Source organism: Gracilinanus agilis, chromosome 6, assembly GCF_016433145.1.
Source record: "Gracilinanus agilis isolate LMUSP501 chromosome 6, AgileGrace, whole genome shotgun sequence".
NCBI lineage: Eukaryota > Metazoa > Chordata > Mammalia > Didelphimorphia > Didelphidae > Gracilinanus > Gracilinanus agilis.
This window is the reverse complement of record NC_058135.1, coordinates 271,613,075-271,630,835: the sequence shown is the minus strand read 5'-3', so window position 1 is coordinate 271,630,835 and position 17,761 is coordinate 271,613,075. Positions and strand designations below refer to the sequence as shown.

General features: G+C 44.5%; 1 protein-coding gene across 1 annotated transcript in view; it reads left to right on the top strand.

The window, feature by feature from the left end:
- Window positions 1-16,297, top strand: part of LRP4 (LDL receptor related protein 4) — a 56,942-nt gene extending 40,645 nt beyond the window's left edge. The window contains exons 29-37 of the mRNA XM_044681863.1: window positions 255-389; window positions 1,776-1,884; window positions 2,442-2,586; window positions 3,795-3,908; window positions 4,505-4,640; window positions 6,321-6,388; window positions 9,921-10,008; window positions 11,404-11,545; window positions 15,583-16,297. Coding sequence (XP_044537798.1) covers window positions 255-389; window positions 1,776-1,884; window positions 2,442-2,586; window positions 3,795-3,908; window positions 4,505-4,640; window positions 6,321-6,388; window positions 9,921-10,008; window positions 11,404-11,545; window positions 15,583-15,924 — 1,279 coding nt within the window. The 3' untranslated portion in view covers window positions 15,925-16,297. The remainder of the gene's footprint in view (window positions 1-254; window positions 390-1,775; window positions 1,885-2,441; window positions 2,587-3,794; window positions 3,909-4,504; window positions 4,641-6,320; window positions 6,389-9,920; window positions 10,009-11,403; window positions 11,546-15,582) is intronic.
- Window positions 16,298-17,761: the final 1,464 nt, after the last annotated feature.

The following is a 17,761-nucleotide window of genomic DNA, read 5'->3' as shown; positions in this document are numbered from 1 at the left end:
GCCCGGAGGGTCTCCTTATGCTGGGAGCTTCCTCTAGGGGTGCCATGAATTGGATGAAACGTAGCCTTGCAATTGTGTGCATCCCAGAAATTGTTTAGAACTTACATTTAAGTATGAGTCTCCCAACTTTTCTCCAAGGGCTGCAAGCGTGATACAATGCCACGAGCAAAAGTGTGGGAGCCCCATTGGGCTTTCCTGTCATCTCGCCATACCCAGATGCTCTCTTATGCCTCTGTGGGGCTGCTTTGTCCTAGGTACCTCTTCTGGACAGACTGGGGCCACCTGGCCAAGATCGAGCGGTCAAACCTGGATGGCTCCGAGAGGAAGTTACTCATCAACACAGATTTGGGCTGGCCCAATGGCCTCACCCTGGATTATGATACCCGGAGGTAAGCCTCTTCCCTTGCTGGGCAAGTGGGGTGAAACCAAAGATTTGCACCTTCCAACCCACTGGCCCATTCTGGGTAAGAGGAAAGAGGAGGGAAAATCAGCAGCACTTCCCTAGAAGAAAGGAGGAAGGAGAGAGGGAAGAGGGGCTCTTAAGCACTTTGTAGTCACCCAGAAGTGAAGAGGTAGAAGGGCAGCTGGGTGGCTCAGTGGATAGAGAGCCAGGCCTGGGGATGGGAGGTCCTCGCTGTGTGATCCTAGGCAAGTCACTTAACCCCCATTGCCTAGCCCTTACTCATTCTTCTGTCTTAGACATTGAGTCTAAGACAGAAGGTAAGGGTTTTTAAAAAATAAATAAATAAAAGGAGAAGAAGTGAAGAAGTAGTTAGACTGTTAGCTCCTCGGGGGCAGGGACTGTTTTATTTTTGCCTTTGTGTCTCCAAAACGTAACAGAGTATTTGTCACATTTGCTCAATCATTTTTCAGTTGTGTCAGACTTTCCATGACCCCATTTGGTGTCTTCTTGGCAAAGATACTGGAGTGGTTTTCCATTTCCTTCTCCAGCTTATTTTACAGATGAGGAAACTGAGGCAAACAGAGTGAAGTGACCTGTCCAGAATCACCCAGCTAGTAAATGTCTGAGGCTGAATTTGAACTCAGAAAGATCAGTCTTCCTGAGTCAGGACCTGTCATTGTCTCCATTGTGTCATAGAGGATGGGCATCATAACTCGACCTATGACTTAATTGGTCTAGTTAATTATCTCCCAGATAAGCAAATTTCTGTTACCAATTCTAATTGCTACCACTTGTAGTCTTAGAGGGGCATCTGGAGTTCTGAGATATTAAAGGACTCATCCAGGGTAATACATCCCATAAATGTCAGAGATATTGAATTCAGGTCTTCTTGGTTCCAAGACCATCTTGTTATCCATGATGCTCTACTGACTTGATCTAGCATATGGTAGGCCCTTGATAAGTGCTTATTGAATTGAATTAAGATGAACCAAAGAATTGGAGTCTCTTTCTACCCCCACTTTTCTCTTCTGCACTTAGTGGAGCATATCTGTAAGTTGGGGACCCTCTGCAGTTGGGTTCACACAAGAGAAGAGAAGCAGTGAGTAGGAAAGGAGGCGTCCCCCAAGGCCTGCGTGGATAGCCATGGTCCATGGGGTCACCAGTCTGAATAAGAACCAACATCTCATACCCCTATCCATCACCCCTCCTTCCTCTTCAGCCCGAGGCCCAGTCTGTCTGTCCTCTTGCCAGGGGATCGTTCCTTCCTCCTAAGCACTTGTGATGCAGGTGGCTGCACCACGTGAGGGGAGATGGCTCATTAAGGGAAGGAGGCCTGAGCCCTCTGCCCGCTCCAGCTTCTTCTCTCCAACAGGATCTACTGGGTGGACGCTCACTTGGACCGGATCGAGAGCGCCGACCTCAATGGGAAGCTACGGCAGGTCTTGGTCAGCCACGTGTCCCATCCATTTGCTCTCACCCAGGTAACACGGGTCGCCCTGGAGGAGGGAGAGCTTGGAGCAGCAGAAATCCCTAAAGCTCCTCGGCTGGGTTGGGGTGGGGGAGGACAGAACTCTGAAGCGGGTCAGCATCCTTCAGGGTGGTGGCCGCCAGCTGGGCCAACAGAACGCATGTTTCGGCAGTGTCCACTGCGGATGTCTTCCCTGTGAGCTGAGGCCAGAGCAGCGCCCCTTTCTGCCACTGGATAGTTCCATCCTTTGGAGCATCACGACTCCACTGCGGCTCTGAAGGGCTTTTTGGTGGGCTTGGCAGGGAGACAGCTCTGACCCTTACTGACAATTCTGGGACAAAATCTCCGTAGGAAAAGAAGCAACCTACCAAGCATAAGGACCCTGAAGGAAGGGGCTGGGGGGTTGGGGGTTATCACCCAGAGGAATAGATAACAAGGAAAGATCAGGGGCATCTACACATGCTAGAATTCCTTCTTGTTGTCCATTGGGATGAGATTGGCTCTAGCTGCCCATCGCTGACTAGTTGAGTGACCCCCTACCCCCTTCTTGGTGACTTTCTTGATGAGCAGCAGGACAGGTGGATCTACTGGACAGACTGGCAGACCAAATCAATCCAACGTGTAGACAAGTACTCGGGCCGGAACAAGGAGACGGTGCTGGCTAATGTCGAGGGGCTCATGGACATCATTGTGGTCTCCCCACAGCGGCAGACAGGTAGCTTCTTGCCCATCATCAGGAGCACATCCTGAAGGCTCTTAGTGCCTCTAGAAGGAAGGCTCTCCAGGGATAACAGGGTTCTAGACTTAAAAGCTAACGGGGACTTTAGGAGCTGCCCGAGCCTCTCATTTCTGAAGTGGGAAGCTGAGGGACAGAGAAGATCAGCAGCTTTCCTGAGGTGTCATAGCTAAAGTGTCTGAGGTGGGATTTGAACCCCAGCTTTGAAGGTGTCAGAGTCCATCCTCAGCCTCCTACCCTAGACCCCCATGCCCATGTATCAGCTTCCCACAAGACTACATCTTCTTCCTATTCCTCCCAGTTACTCTGGGAGCACATTCTTCCCCACAAAATTATTGTAGAGAATTGGCTGTGTCTTTGTCTTTCCTCTCAGGAGGTTATCAAATCCTTCTAGTCCAGACCTGGAGATGGGTTTTAAATCTGGCCTCAGACACTTCCTAGCTGGGTGACCCTGGGCAAACCACTTCACCCCTATTCCCTAGTCCTTACTGCTCTTCTGCCCTGACACCAATATACAGTATTGATTCTGAGAGGGAAGGAAAAGGGTTTAAAAAAATAATTCTGGTATAAGAAACTCCTTGAGGGCAGGGACAATTTTGTTTTACTATTCAGCCCCTAGAGCAGTGCCTAGGTACCTAGAATGTGTTTAATAAATGTTTATTCATTCATTCATTCCCATGAACATATGTTGTCTCCCTCCAATAGAGTATAAGCCCCTTGAGAGCAAGGACTATTTCATCTTTGCCTTTGTATATTCAGTCTCTGGTACAGTGCCTGGCACATGTAGACTCTTTTTTAATTTTGTTTTTTAATCTTTATTTATTTATTTTACATGTAGACTCTTAGGTGTAGGAGGTGTTAAATAAATTCTTGTTAATTCATTCATTCATGTGTATAGATGTCTCCCTCCCAATAGAGAATAACCCCTTGAGGGCAGGGACTATTCCATTCTTTTCTTTATATTTCCAGCACCTAGTACAATGTCTAGCACATGTAGACTCTTTTTTTAATTTTGTTTTTTAATCTTTATTTATTTGCTTATTTTGCATGTAGGCTCTTCATAGATGCAAAGCGTGTTTATTGAATTGGCTTGAATTAAATTGCATCTTTTTCTTACCTTTCTGGCCAAAGGAGAAACTCTCTACCTTGGCTGTTCCTGCTTAGACTCTTTATTTCTTTGTCCTCAGGGACCAACGCCTGCGGCGTGAACAATGGCGGCTGTACCCATCTCTGCTTTGCCAGAGCCTTGGACTTTGTCTGTGCCTGCCCTGATGAACCCGATGACCGGCCCTGCTCTCTAGGTGGGTGATGGGCAGAAAAGCCCCTTTAGTGCATGAAGCTCTTGCAAGAAGGGGAATGAATGAGCTTCTTCCTTATCCTTTGTGACCCTTGATAATCATAGGATTAGACCTAGAGCTAAGAAGGGCCTTCGAGGCCATCAAATCTAACCTCCTCCTTTTCACAGAGGAGCAAAAGGAGGCACCAAGAGGTAAAGAGATTTACCAAAGTCACACGAGCATTCGAGGCAGTATTTGAACCCACTCCAGTGTTTCTGAGTGGCTCAGCCTCTCTCAGCCCCAGTTTTCTCCTCTGTAAAATGGGGGTGATGATAGGACCTCTCTCAGGGGTGTTATGAAGACCAAATGAGATAATGTGGGTAAAAGCACTTTGCAAACCTGTAAAATGAGAGGGGAAGACTAGATGGCCTCTTCCATCTCTAGACCATGATTGGATTATCCTGGTTTATTTGCTTTTCTAGACAACACCTCCTACTGAGGGAACCTGGGACCAGAACCCTGATATTTTCCCCTGTTTTAGCCCTTCCAGGTGCTACCTTGGAATTAACAATCGTGCTTTCAGCCCTCTGTGTCACACTCAAATTCTATTTCCTCTTTAGTGCCTGGCCTGGTGCCCCCAGCTCCCAAGTCCACTGGTACGAGTGAAAAGAACCCAGGGCCACCCAACATCCCCTCTACCACGTCCCGCTCCTCCACAGCCAGGACCCACACATCCCTGGAGGAATCTGAAGGAAAGTAAGTAGGTGGCTCAGTGGATGGAGAGCCAGATCTGAAGACAGGAGGTCCTGGGTTCAAATATGACCTCAGATACTTCCTGGCTGGGTGATCTTGGACAAGTCACTCCCATTGCTTAACTTTTACCACTCTTCTGCCTTGGAACCGATACTTAGTACTGAATCTAAGAGAGAAAGTAAGGATTGAAAAGAAAGGAAAAGAAAAGAAAAAAGCCAATGAATAAGGTGGCTCCATGGCTAGAATCTATCATGCCCTCCTCCCTCCCAGCCCTTTAATATTGACCATTATCCTATAGATTTCACTGGGTAAGGCTTGTATTTATAAGGCTTCTTAGATTCTATGCCTACAATCCAGCAGACTAGCCCTGTGCTACAGCCTCATGATTTAGGAAGAAAGTTTTTATCTAGGCTTGGTTCCATGGATCTCACTTTGGTGCTGCACCCCCCTCCCACTCCTCCTACATCTATCCACATATCCAATTATACTTTTTTCTAGAACTTTATCACCATCATAAAATAATGACCAGGTTTAAAAGTTTACAATATAAACACAGACCTAGAGCAAAAGAGATTTTTAAATTCAATTTTAATTTTTCCAATTAGGTGTAGGAACACTTTTAGCCAGTCATTTTCTGACATTTTGCAGATCAGATTCCTAGAGCAAAAGTTAAAGAAATACAAGCACTTAGACATCATCCAGGGCCTTTCATGAATTCTCTATCAGCTGCCACTTGCTGCTTAATCTAATTCTAGTCATTGTCAGGCTGAAATTTACACCCAAACCATTTCTTGGAGTCAAAATTCCATCAGGGCATCTATGCGATTCTTGGTTCTGGCATTTTTATGTTTTAGGGAAATTTAGAATAAAACATTTCCCTACCTCACAGGTGATTTGTCTCCAGTTTTTTCCAGAAGAAACATTTAAATTGCTCACTTATAACCTAACAGAGAAGTTTTGAATCTTCCTCCTTGTCAAAAGGTGTTAGGAGGAAAAAAAATGTTTCAGGAGGATATTTAGTGCATAAAAACCTATGAAAGCATGTTTTCCATTGAGGTCTTTATTTGACAAGTTAGATTAATTATTTGTCTGAGCTCCTCCTCCCTGCATTTTGACATTCATTTATGGTTCTATTTACCTCCTCTGGCTTCTAGCTCACTTTCACACTTGCTTCTAAATTTTAAAGGAATGATACTTTTTTATGTTTTATGTTTTATTTTTATATATTTTTTTATTTTTATGATGTTTATATTTCATTAAAATTTATTTATTTATTTATTTTGATTTTTGAATCCAATTTTATTTTATTTTCAGGAATAGTTTATTGCCTTCTTGCCTCACCTTAGCCCAATTATGAATAAAAGGGAAACAAAACCCATTACAAAGAAAAGCTTCATTTTGCACTCTGAGTCCATCATGTCTCTTGCTAGAGATGATCAGCATGGAACTATACTTTCAAAAAACAAACAAACATATTTTAAAGCATAATGGTACAGTACAGTTCTCCAATACTGAGCATTTCTAAAACCCTGACCCTTAGTCCTGGTTTATAAACCATCTCCTCTTATTTGGAATCTCTCTTGTCAGCTCAAGACACTGCCTTGCCCCTGCCTTGAAGGAGGGGAGAAATCTGCACTGTTCTGGCAGTAACCTTAATTCTCTGTTTCTTTGTTGCCTCCACAGCTGCTCAGAGAAAGATGGTCGCCAGGGCCGCTGTGCACATTCCAATGAGGCTGTGCCTGCTGCCCCGGGTGAGTACCAAGGATCTGGGAAATGAGGGAACCAGAAATTAAAGTTCCCAATGACATTATTTTCTCGGGAAAATCTTTGGGGGCTGAAGAGGCCATCCTTTAGCCTAACCCCTGATCAGAGTGGACACACCTTCATAGTGAGATACTCTTTCTCAGTCCCCAAGACACTAAACCTTTTTTCTTTCATTCTCAAAAAATATATAAAATGTTATTAATGATTTTTTTAATACTACAATTATTTCCCAACATGCTTCTCTCTCCCTTTCTCCACTGAATCCTCTCTTTTAACAAATAAAAAGTTAGGAAGAACAAACCAACAGTGATGTCAGTGAAGTGGCATATTGAATAGAGTTCTAGATTTAGAGTTCAAATCCTACCTCAGACACTTATTAGCTATCTGACCCTGGGGCAAAGCATTTCACCTTTTAGCCTCAGTTTCCTTATCTGTAACGAAAATAGGAATGATAATACCTATCTCAAAGAGCATGGTAAGGATCAAATGATGTAACATGGAAAGTGCTTTGCAAATTTTAAAGTGCTATATAAATGCTAGCTCTTAAGATGAATTTGAGAAACTCAGGGGAATATGGGCTACAAACCTTTCTCAGGGGGTGATTTGGAGATCTTGAAACGGAGGTTTCCTCAGTTCTATATAAATCCCCATAAGTCTATAAAAGAATATAAATAGGCCATGAGACTTTACAACCCAACATTTGAGGACATGGAATTACTCCTATCAGAATTATACACCCCCAGTGAGAAGGCAAAGTTTATAGCCAAGACAAGAAGCAACCCCAATCTTGCCTTGTGGCCAGAACAACACCAGGACTTAGAACTCTTCTCACATGCAAACATGGCTTATCTCAAAAGGTGTAGAGAGCATTTGGCAGAAACGATGAGGCTCCATGCAAGATGATCAAATGCATGGGGGTCCTTTGAGAAATTAAGGCAGGGGGAGGAAGAACTCCCAACCCTTTATCTGGACAGGCTCTTAGAGGCAGGCGAAACTATCCTAGGTTTCAGGGACATGACAGCTGAGAATAACATCCAGCATGTCAGGAGGCAGTTTGTAAAAGGCAGTCTGAACCATCTCCAGGCCTATTTCAAGTTGCATTGCCCACAATGGGAGACCATGCCCATTGAAGAACTAAGAAAGACTGCTGCATACGTCCATGAGTCTAGAGATAGTGATCTAAGCAATCAAAGGCCTCAGAAAAGGATAGGGAGATTGCAGAGCTGAAGAGACAACTAAAGGAAGCTCAAAAGGCCAAGGAGATTGAGGAAATTAAGAACATGGCTCTGATGTCACCCCCCCCCCCCCAATTTTTTAAAAATTCAAATGTGGCATCAAACAATCCTTAGCTATTATCCCTTGTTGCCTAGCCCTTACCACTCTTCTGGGGAACCAATACACAGTATTGATTCCAAGACAGAAGGTAAGGATTAAATTTAAAAAACAACAACAACAACATGAAAAAGAGACTACATAAATATGGCCTCAGTGTCTGTGACCCTGGGAAAGTCACTTCACCTTTGCCTGCCTCAGTTCCCCATATGTAAAGTGGGAATAAAAATAGTGCTCATCTCAGGGTTGTTGTGGCAATCAAATGAGATAATAAAGTATGAGCCCAGTGCCCATCACATAGTACATACTATATAAATATTAGCCATTATTATTGTTATTATTCACTATAATGGTCAATCTTGGCCATAGATAAGAACTGAGGACACTATTTCCCTCTTTTCCTTAGAGAAATGGGGGATTACAAGTACAGAATATCATATAACATTGTCAAACATACTGGGTGGTTGGTTTCACTTAACTGTTTTTCTTTGTGAGAAGAAAAAGAAGGCTCATTGGGTAGGTAGGTATCAGAGGTAGAATATTTAGGACTGACTGATGTCAAAACAAAAGCCATCAATAAAACATTAATTTAAATAAACTCAGAGCCCCCTGTTCTAAAAGGACATGCAGCATTCCACACCTCTAGCTCCCTCTTTGCATCTCTTTGCAAGAGAAGAGAAGTCCATTCTGTCATCTCCCCTCTGGGGGCAAAATTGATCCTTGTAGTCAATCTAAGTTCAGAAATATTTTAATATTTTTTCTTTACTTGGTTGTAATCATTATGTACAGACTGTTGGTTCCACTTTCTTCCCTTTGCATTGGTTCATGTAAGTCTTCCCATGTTTTTTGGAGTTCCCCAGCTATTCTTCTTTGAAGGAGACACATGAGGAAAAAAGGAGCTAAGGAAATGTTCTGGACCTGAAAGAAGGGTCTTTCCTCACTTTGGGATAGGATATAGGGAAGTCACTTGCCAGCTAGTTCCTAGAGATTCCCAGCTCTTGTTTCAGATAAAGCAAACGAGAGAAAGCAACTAACAGCATAGGATAAGTTGGGTCCATTACTAACCCAGACTCCCTTAGGCAAAGAATTGTGGATGGTTCTTGCATAGGGCTTCTGTGAAGATGGAGTGACCAAGAGATGAACTTTTTTGGTGTCATGAATCCCTTTCATAGTCTATGAAGCATATTGACTCCTTCTTAGAATAATGTGGGTTTTTTTTAGGTTTACTTATTTATTTGCTAATTACACATAGTAACGAATTTCCACACCAGTTTTCCAAAGTTACATGATACAAATTGTCTCCCTCTCTTCTTCCTTCCCCCTATCCCAGAGCCGGCAAGAAATTCAATCTGGGTTATATATGGATCATCTCAGAATAATGTTTTTAAGTAATTAGAGGATTGCTTGAAGACCTCAATTGAGGGGCATCCCCCAGCCTCTTGAAGCAGCCCATTCCGATTGATAGTTGCTCTAATTTCAAGGAAGTTTTTTCCTAAATTAAACCAAAAATAAGTGAATGAATGGACAAACAATTGGAAGAAATGCTAAATTTCAATTTGAGGTTGGTGAAAATAAAGATATATATTTTTTCTTATTCAAGTTTTCAGACCCCCACACCTCCTTAAATCTATTCACAGATACTGTGGAGGTCAGTGTACTCTAGGTTAAGAACTCATGGCCTAAATCTTTCCTTGTAGAGATGTTTGTGATTGGTCCATCCTTTATTAATAGATCACATGCCCCTATTAATAAATGATGTTATACTTGAGAGGAAAAAAAAAGGGGACCTATAACTTAGTTGGACTTGGGGTCAGGAAGACCTGAGTTCACATCCTGCCTCTGTGTGATCATGGGTAATTAACTTTTCTGAGCCTGTTTTCTCATCTGTCATAAAATCATAGACTTAGAGTTGGAAGGTCATGCATGACCTTAGGAGGGGCATGAAGTCCAGCCTCTGCACTTTACAGATGAAGAAGCCGAGGCCTTGCATGGTTCCATGATCTGTCAAAATCCCACAAGTGATAAAGCTAGAATCTGAACCCAGGCATTCCTCCTCCCAAGCCAGCATTCCCTCCACTGCCCCAAGAAGTACCTGGAGTACCATTCTCACAGGGCTCTCATGAAGCTTCTCCTTTAAAGATCCATGTGTGTCAGTTTCAGTAATGGTGCCGCCATGTTTTCCTCTAGGGGAAGGGCTCCATGTCAGCTACGTGATTGGTGGTCTCCTCAGTATCCTGCTCATTCTGGTGCTCATTGCTGCTCTCATGCTGTACAGGTAACTTCAGGGCTCCTGAGCCACTCACGGCATTGGGGTTCTTCCTTCTTTCCTGTTCCCCTACCTTTGGCCTATGGCCAGACTCATCCCAAGTCTCCCCATGCATGAACTCTTGTTCAGGGCAACAGAAGAGGCCATGGAGATAAAAATGGGCTTCCTTTCTGACAGATGTAGCCCTTTCGTTCAACTTTAGCTGATGTGGACTGTAGCCAGAAGTCCTGTCTTTAAGTCCAGACACTGACTCTCATGATCATAAACGTAGAGTTGGGAGGATCCTTAGAGACTGCCTTGTCCAATCTCTAATTTTATAGAGGAAACTAGTCATGTAACCGTTCAGTTTATGTCCTCTCATCTGTAAAAAAAAAGAATAAAACAGAACCTAACTTACACAGTTGTGGTGAGGGTCAGAAGAGCTCATCTCTGTCATTTGAAGCAGCCAGAGGGTTCAATGGATAAAGCTCTGAGCCCAGCATCAGGAAGACTCGAGTCTGAATCCTGCCTCAGATACCTACCTGGCCAAGCCACTTTACCTCTGTTTGTCTCTGTTACCTCATCTGTAAAATGGGGATGATAATAATACCTCCCAGGATTGTTGCAAGGACCCAAGGAGATAATATCTTTAAGCAAAGGGCTATATAAATGCCAGCTTTTATATTATAAAAGATATACATCTTGAGTCACTATATAAATATTGGGTAGTGTTATCTTATTGTTTTCTTTGTGACCTCCCAGGATTGTTAGCAGGATTAAATGAGATAATATCTATAAAGCTTGTTTCTATACCTTCAAGTGCTATATAATGTTAACTATTATATCTTATTATATTATATTGACATAAATAAACATTATCTACACATGTATAAATTCTAACTATTGTATTATAAAAAATATAAACCTTGAGTCATTATAGAAATGTTAGGTAGACATCATTATTATTATATCCTTATTATTATTATCATCTTTGTGACCTTGTCAAAGTCACTCCACATCTGTGGACCTCAGTTTCTTCATTTTTAAAGTGGGGTGGTGGGACTCTATTGCCTCTGAGGTTTCTCTCAGCCATAGCTCTAGGTTAGAGACAAGTCACCATTCTTCATTGGGTGAAAGAGAACTGATGGGTCTAGACTCAAAGGATGCTAGCACTATCCCTGCAGACATCTTGAAGCTTGAAGATCGGCATCCTGAAAACTCTGCCCAGAAACGTGCCTCTTGACCCTCTGAATTAGGCGAGCTCCCACTTGGGTGGGAGTGGGCATTCCAGTGGCCTCTCCCCTTGGGTCTAGTCTGCCCCCACATGAGCATAGCCAGGATTTCTAAACTTCTGGATCCATCCGTGATCCCTCCTGAAATGAATCCTGACCCCCTTTTCTCCTTCTTCTCCCCATCTTTCTTTAGACATAAAAAATTCAAATTTACTGATCCTGGCCTGGGGAACCTGACCTACAGCAATCCTTCTTACCGGACTTCCACGCAGGAAGTGAAGATTGAAACCATCCCCAAACCGGCCATGTATAATCAGCTCTGCTATAAGAAAGAGGTGAGAATCTGTGTCAATTCAGTAGCTGCCTACTATGTACCAAGTCCAGGGATAGGCTCTGGGGATACAAAGACAAAGAAGGAACCTAATTCTGGGCCTCAAGGAGCTTGTAGTCTACTGTGGGAAAAGAATTGCCTTTCTTCTCCAAATTTGGGCCTATTTCCACTTAATTCGACAAACATTTATGAGGCAGTTTCTTTCTATAAGGAGTTCCTTGGATTGGGGTCTTTAGATATAAAAATGAAGCAACAAATAATATCTGCCCTTGAGGAGATTAAAGTCTGGTGGGGAGGTTGTGCAAGGACGAGACCCATAGCATAGACAAATTACTCGGTGGAGGCTATATGATAAATGGATAGAAATCCAAACAGAGTGCTATGAGAGACTGAAAAACAAACAAACCTTGGGAGGAGGAGGTGGAAGGGAAACCAGCGAAGACTTCATTCATTCAGTAAACATTAATTAAATGCCTACTATGTGCTGGGCACTATGCCAAGAGCTGCTATTGTTATTTAGTCATTTTACTTTATATCCAACTCTTTGTAACCCCATTTAGGGTTTTCTTGGCTAAGACATTGTAGTGGTTTGCCATTTCCTTCTCCAGCATTGTCCCACAGTGTCTAAAAAATGCTTCCAGCATGTTTTAATTTTTATTGATATCTTTTGTTTTTCTATCAGACTCATTCCCCATTGGGTTCCTTTGCTTTCTCCTCTTCCTCCCTTATAAATAATAGGAGCCAACATTTTATCTCATTGATGCCTATGACAAGTCTTTGAGATAAAACCTCCTATTTTACAGATAGGGATAGTTTTTATTATTTATTTTTAAAAAAACTTAGCCTTCTGTCTTAGAATAAATACTAAGTATCAGTTCTAAGGCAAAAGAGCTGCAAGGGCTAAGTAATGGGGAGTAAGTGACTTGCCCAGGCTCACACAGCTAGGAAGAAAGTGTCTGAGGCCACATTTGAACTCCGCTCCTCCCAACTTTAGGTCTGGCTTTCAATCCACTGAGCCACCCAGTTGCCCCTATTTATTTATTTGTTTGATTGTTTTTTAAGCCTGTGTTGGGATTTGAACTTGAGTCTTCCCCACTCCCAAGTCCATCACACTATACCCTACCACCACCCAGTGACCATCAATAAAAAGAAATAGAGAGAGAGGAAAACCAGTCAGTAAAATTAACCAACACATGGACCATGACCATGACCATGACCAACATCAATAGACCCCCTCATCCCTGACTTCCACAGAGGAAAAAGGAGGAAGCATCTATATTTAAGAGGAGGGATTTCTAGGTCCCAGGAGATGGGGTCCAGGATCCTTCTGAAGCTCTGGAGATTCACAGGTCAAAGATGAAGCCTCGTGACAGTTCTCTTCCCCCATCCCTCTCTGTTTTTCTTCCTCGGCAGCTCTCTCACCCTTCTGAGAGCCTTTCGCCCTTTCTCTTCTGATTTCCTCCCACCTCTTCATGTCAGGTACTTGCTGTAGAGGTGTGTGTGTGTGTGTGTGTGTGTGTGTGTGTGTGTGTGCATGCACACATGCATGGGATCGATGTCTCTGAGAACTGGAGGATGCTCCTTGGAATCCCCAACATTGGGTCCCTGGTTTCTTCCCAACTTGCCCTAATTTTGGCTTTATTCCCTGTGTGCTGTGTGTGTGTGTGTGTGTGTGTGTGTGTGTGTGTGTGAGCGTGCTCTGTAGGTGTGCTCTCACACACACGTGGTAGGGGGAGTGTCACTCCAAGGTGCTTATTCTTGAAATAGAGCAGCTGAAGGAAATGCAGAGCCCAGGCTTTAGCCCACTTTCTTTGGAGAACAGCCACCGTGTGCCTCACAAGTGGTAGCAAATTATTTTCTGTTCCCCCGGAACCAGGAATTCTGTTTCTCCTAGAGGAGTCAGGAAAGATAGAAGGGGCCGAAGGAACATTTAGGTCTAAGCCTGAAGCCGTTCCCCGATGCTTGGAGGGGAGTTGCGGGGGAGTCAGGGCCAAATACAAAAAAAAAATAAATAAATAAAAAAGGTGGGGAGCAAGGCCCAGGGCGATTAGAGCCAACAAAAGTCGATAAGTTTTTGGATCACAATAATAATATTCCAGTGGACATTCCCTTTCCTGGTTCCACAGCTCGTTCATTGGTTTTTCGGCTTGCATTATTCTCCCAGACATCATCCGTGGAATATCTGCCCGTAGGTGCCTCTGTTGGGTCAGGAATTCTTAACAGGGGAAGTTTGATGTGAGGGTGTGATGAGAGAACAGATAGAAGGTACTTTACAAGTCTTTCCAGCATTATATAAATAGTTACTCCTATTATTTTTTTTTGTTATAAGGAGGAGAAAAAAGAAAGGAATACAATATTAGTTTATATTGTACACACGTGTGTATATACATCCATGTGTATATGCATACATGTAGACATACATGTGTCATGTGTATACACATGCATATGTGCACACATCTATTGTTGAGATAGGAGTATGCAGACAGATTTCAGGTGGTTTGCGAACTCCAATAAGGAGAGATTCTATCTGTATTTTGACAGAATCTGCTTCCTTTGTAATCCCACATTTTTTATTTAGTGCATTTAAGAACAGGAGCCTGAGCAGGGTGAAGCCTAGGCTTCCCTGGACTGCCACAAGAGTGTTGGAGACAAAAAAGGGGAAGAAACCCTGCTCTGGGTCTTCGGCTGCTGCCCCCTGCATGATCCTTCATTCTTGAATTCTAGCTCTGAGGTTTGCTCCCTGTGCGACTGAGGTCAGTCCAGGCCCTCGCTAAGCCTCAGTTTCCTCATCTGTGAAAAGAAGACATCGGACTGGGCAGCCTCAGAGGTCCCTTCCTTTTTCGATATTCTGGCGAGGTTTTACCTTTTTGGCTCCTGCGTTTCTGGAATGATCCCTATCGCTCCTAGCTGGACAAGTACAGATTGAGATTGACAAAGTATCGTCCTCACCACCACCTTGTGAGGCAAGGAGAGAGGCAAGACGAACAGTCGGTCACTAAACATTTATCACTGTGTCAGGCACTGTGCTACATGCTGGGAATTCAAAAAGGGGCAAAAGACAATCCCTGCCCTTAAGGAGTTTACAATCTAATGGGGGAGACAACTGGAAGCAGAATATGAACTGGAAAAATAGGAAATAATGAAGAGAGGAGGGCACTAGAATTGTGGAGTCAGGAAGACCTGAGTTCAAATCCATCTCAGACACTAGCTAACTACAAAGTCCCTCAGTTTCCTCAGCTGTGAAATAGGATAATAACAGCCCCTCTCTGCCTCTCGGGGTCCTCATGTGGATCAAATGAGATAATCTTTGTAAAGTGCTTAGCACTTAGTGCTTGGCTCCTAGTAAGCACTATAGAAATTATTTTTTTCTAGTGCTATTATTATTATTTTTGATTTCCAAGTGGGAGGAGACTTTGCCCATAGAATGTCAGAACTTGAAGGGATTTGAGAGTAAGGACTGTCCAGGCTGGAAGATAGAATGTAGAATGTTCAAGCTCTCATTGCTCTTAGAGATCATAGTCCAGCCCCTTCGCTTCTGGTTGAGAACGATGCAGTCTCGTACATAATGGAGGATAAGTGTTGGCTTTGGGGTCAAAAGACCTGGATGGGGATCTCGGCTCTTCCCTTCACTGCCTGTATCAGTGGCAAAGTCTATCATCCCTCCTTTGGGCCTCAGAATTTCCTCTTCTCTAGAATAGAGCAGGAACCTTCCAACTCTAAACCCAGCAATGCCATAAAACTGAGCCCAAAGGATAAAGACTCTGGCTCAGGTGATTAGGGTCAAAAACCAGGCCTAGAACCCAGGGAGTCAGCAGCATGAGCTGGCCCTCCTCTTCTAGGCTAATCTTTGGCGTTTGCTTTGTTTTGTTTGAATTTATTTTGGCGGGGCACTCACTTTGGATGAATCTCCTGCCGTGTGTGCTGAATCAAGGCTCTCCTTCCTCTTTTCTTTCTGTTCCCCAACTTCTTCCAACGTCCTCTCTCCCTCGGCACAAGATCCTGGGCAGAGAAATGACTCTTTCTCTCCCCACTGTACCCTAGGCTGGGCCCGAGCACAACTACACCAAGGAGAAGATCAAAATAGTAGAGGGGATTTGCCTCCTGTCCAGTGGCGGTGACGATGCCGAGTGGGATGACCTCAAGCAGTTACGAAGCTCGAGGGGGGGTCTCCTCCTCCGGGACCATGTGTGCATGAAGACAGACACGGTGTCCATCCAGGCCAGCTCTGGCTCCTTGGATGATACGGAAACGGAACAGCTGCTCCAGGAGGAGCAGTCAGAATGCAGCAGTGTCCACACCGCGGCCACCCCGGAGAGACGGGGCTCGCTGCCGGACACGGGCTGGAAACACGAACGCAAGCTCTCCACGGAGAGCCAGGTCTAAGTGCCCAGATCCCCCTTCCTCTGGTCCCTCTGGTCCTTCTCCCTCAAACATAAACCAACTGGCCCTAGTGCTCGCTTAAACAACAGGCCCCCTCCTGCCCCCTTTGGTCCTCCTTGCCTCGTCCCTGTCCCCAGCCTCCCCACTGGAGTTGTTCTCACCATTGTCCACACCTGCCTCTGCACAAGAGACAATGCCTCAACAGGAGCTCTCAGATCCAGACTCAGTCGCAAAGCCTGCCCACTCTCACTTGGTCCTGGGAGCAGAGGGCACCCTGAAGTTGGGTCTGGTATCCTCACTCCCCTCCCTTAACACGTGGAGCTCAGCATCAGAGGCCACGGCCTCATTCATCCTGAGAGAGGTCAACAGAGCTGTTTCTCAGTGGGGACTTATTTGCCCAGCCAGTAGCTGGACTAAGGAGGGGAGGGATGGGGGAGGGAGGGACTGAGGACAAAAGTGATGGCACAGCTATGGGTGAGGGGTGAGAAGAGAGGAGATTTGGCCCAGCTGGTATGGGAATCCTTCCTTGATTTTACCAGGAAACCTCTCATCTCCATGGGACACCCAGTCTTTTGGAAATATGGAAAAGTTTTTGAAAGGTGGGCTGGCATGGGTGTCCATTGCTGGCGATGGATGGCACTCTTAGGTCCCTAGAAGTCATTGGTTAGATCACTAGAGGTCAGAAGTAATGCTTGCTATTTCAGTTTCAATGGGATAGTTGGATCCACCATGGTTCCTTGCCCTCCTTGGAGGTCTTTGAACAAAGGCTAGAAGACCACATCCTGTAGTTTGGGGGGAATGGTTATTCATGAGGGGTTGGACTAGAGGGCTTCTCAGGTCCCTTCCAACTCTGAGATGCAAGGTTTCGAAGTCTCAAACAGCCCTTCCTTCTACCAAGGTTCTGTTCTGGCTCCTCCTGCCTTCGTGGGATTATGGGTTCTTGTCATGAATTTCCTGAGCTTTTTAGAACCTTTTTAAAAGGAAACAAGCTTTGGGGCAATCTGTCAGGTCCCTGGGATGACTTGGGTGCTCTGACCCTGCTGTGGCCATTGAGAAGCACCAACTGGACCAAATGCTGGTCTCCATCCTGCACTTTAAAAGCTTCTCCAAGCATCCTCTGGCACTCTCCAGACTCATGGGAATAACCAGCTCTCCATGCATGGTCAGGTGGACTGAAGAGTAAGATTTGGGCTACCCAAAGCCTCAAGGAAAGTGCTGAGGAAGTTAAAATCTCTGACATTCTTACTAAATAACACCATGATCTAAATGAGCCTGTAGCTGATCAGGATACTGAAAAACATTACAGTTTTTCATGTTAGATCAAATTAGTTTAGCTGCCATTTTAGGATACCATCTTCTGACATGCACCCATTCTTCCAGGAGCCATTAAGCCTCAGACTAGTGCCAAAGCAGATGAAAGGGGAGGGATGCCAGCCCTGACCTGGCACCATTACCTAACACCTTTCACTTCGGTTGCTTCTTTTGGCGCTAATCACATGGCATTGTGGTCCTCCAGGAGCTTCCTGGGAAGAGGGCTGTTGGGAAGGGTGAGTTTTCTTTAGTGTCTCCAGTTTGACATACAGGGCTGGGCTGTGAGGATGGCTACCCTTACCACCCCTCTGGCTCTGGGACCTGCCCCCAGTTTCATATCTTCTGACCCTGGGAAATTGACCATCGGTGGACTGAGAAGGCAGACTTGGAGAAGTAGCAGGCAGCGTCTCAGCTCTGTTTGGTTGGGACCAGGCATGCAAAAGATGCCACAGTGTTGGGAAGGAAAGGACCAGGGACCAGTAAGTGAAGTCCTAACAGACCATATCTAAGTGCTTCCTGGTCTTTTTGC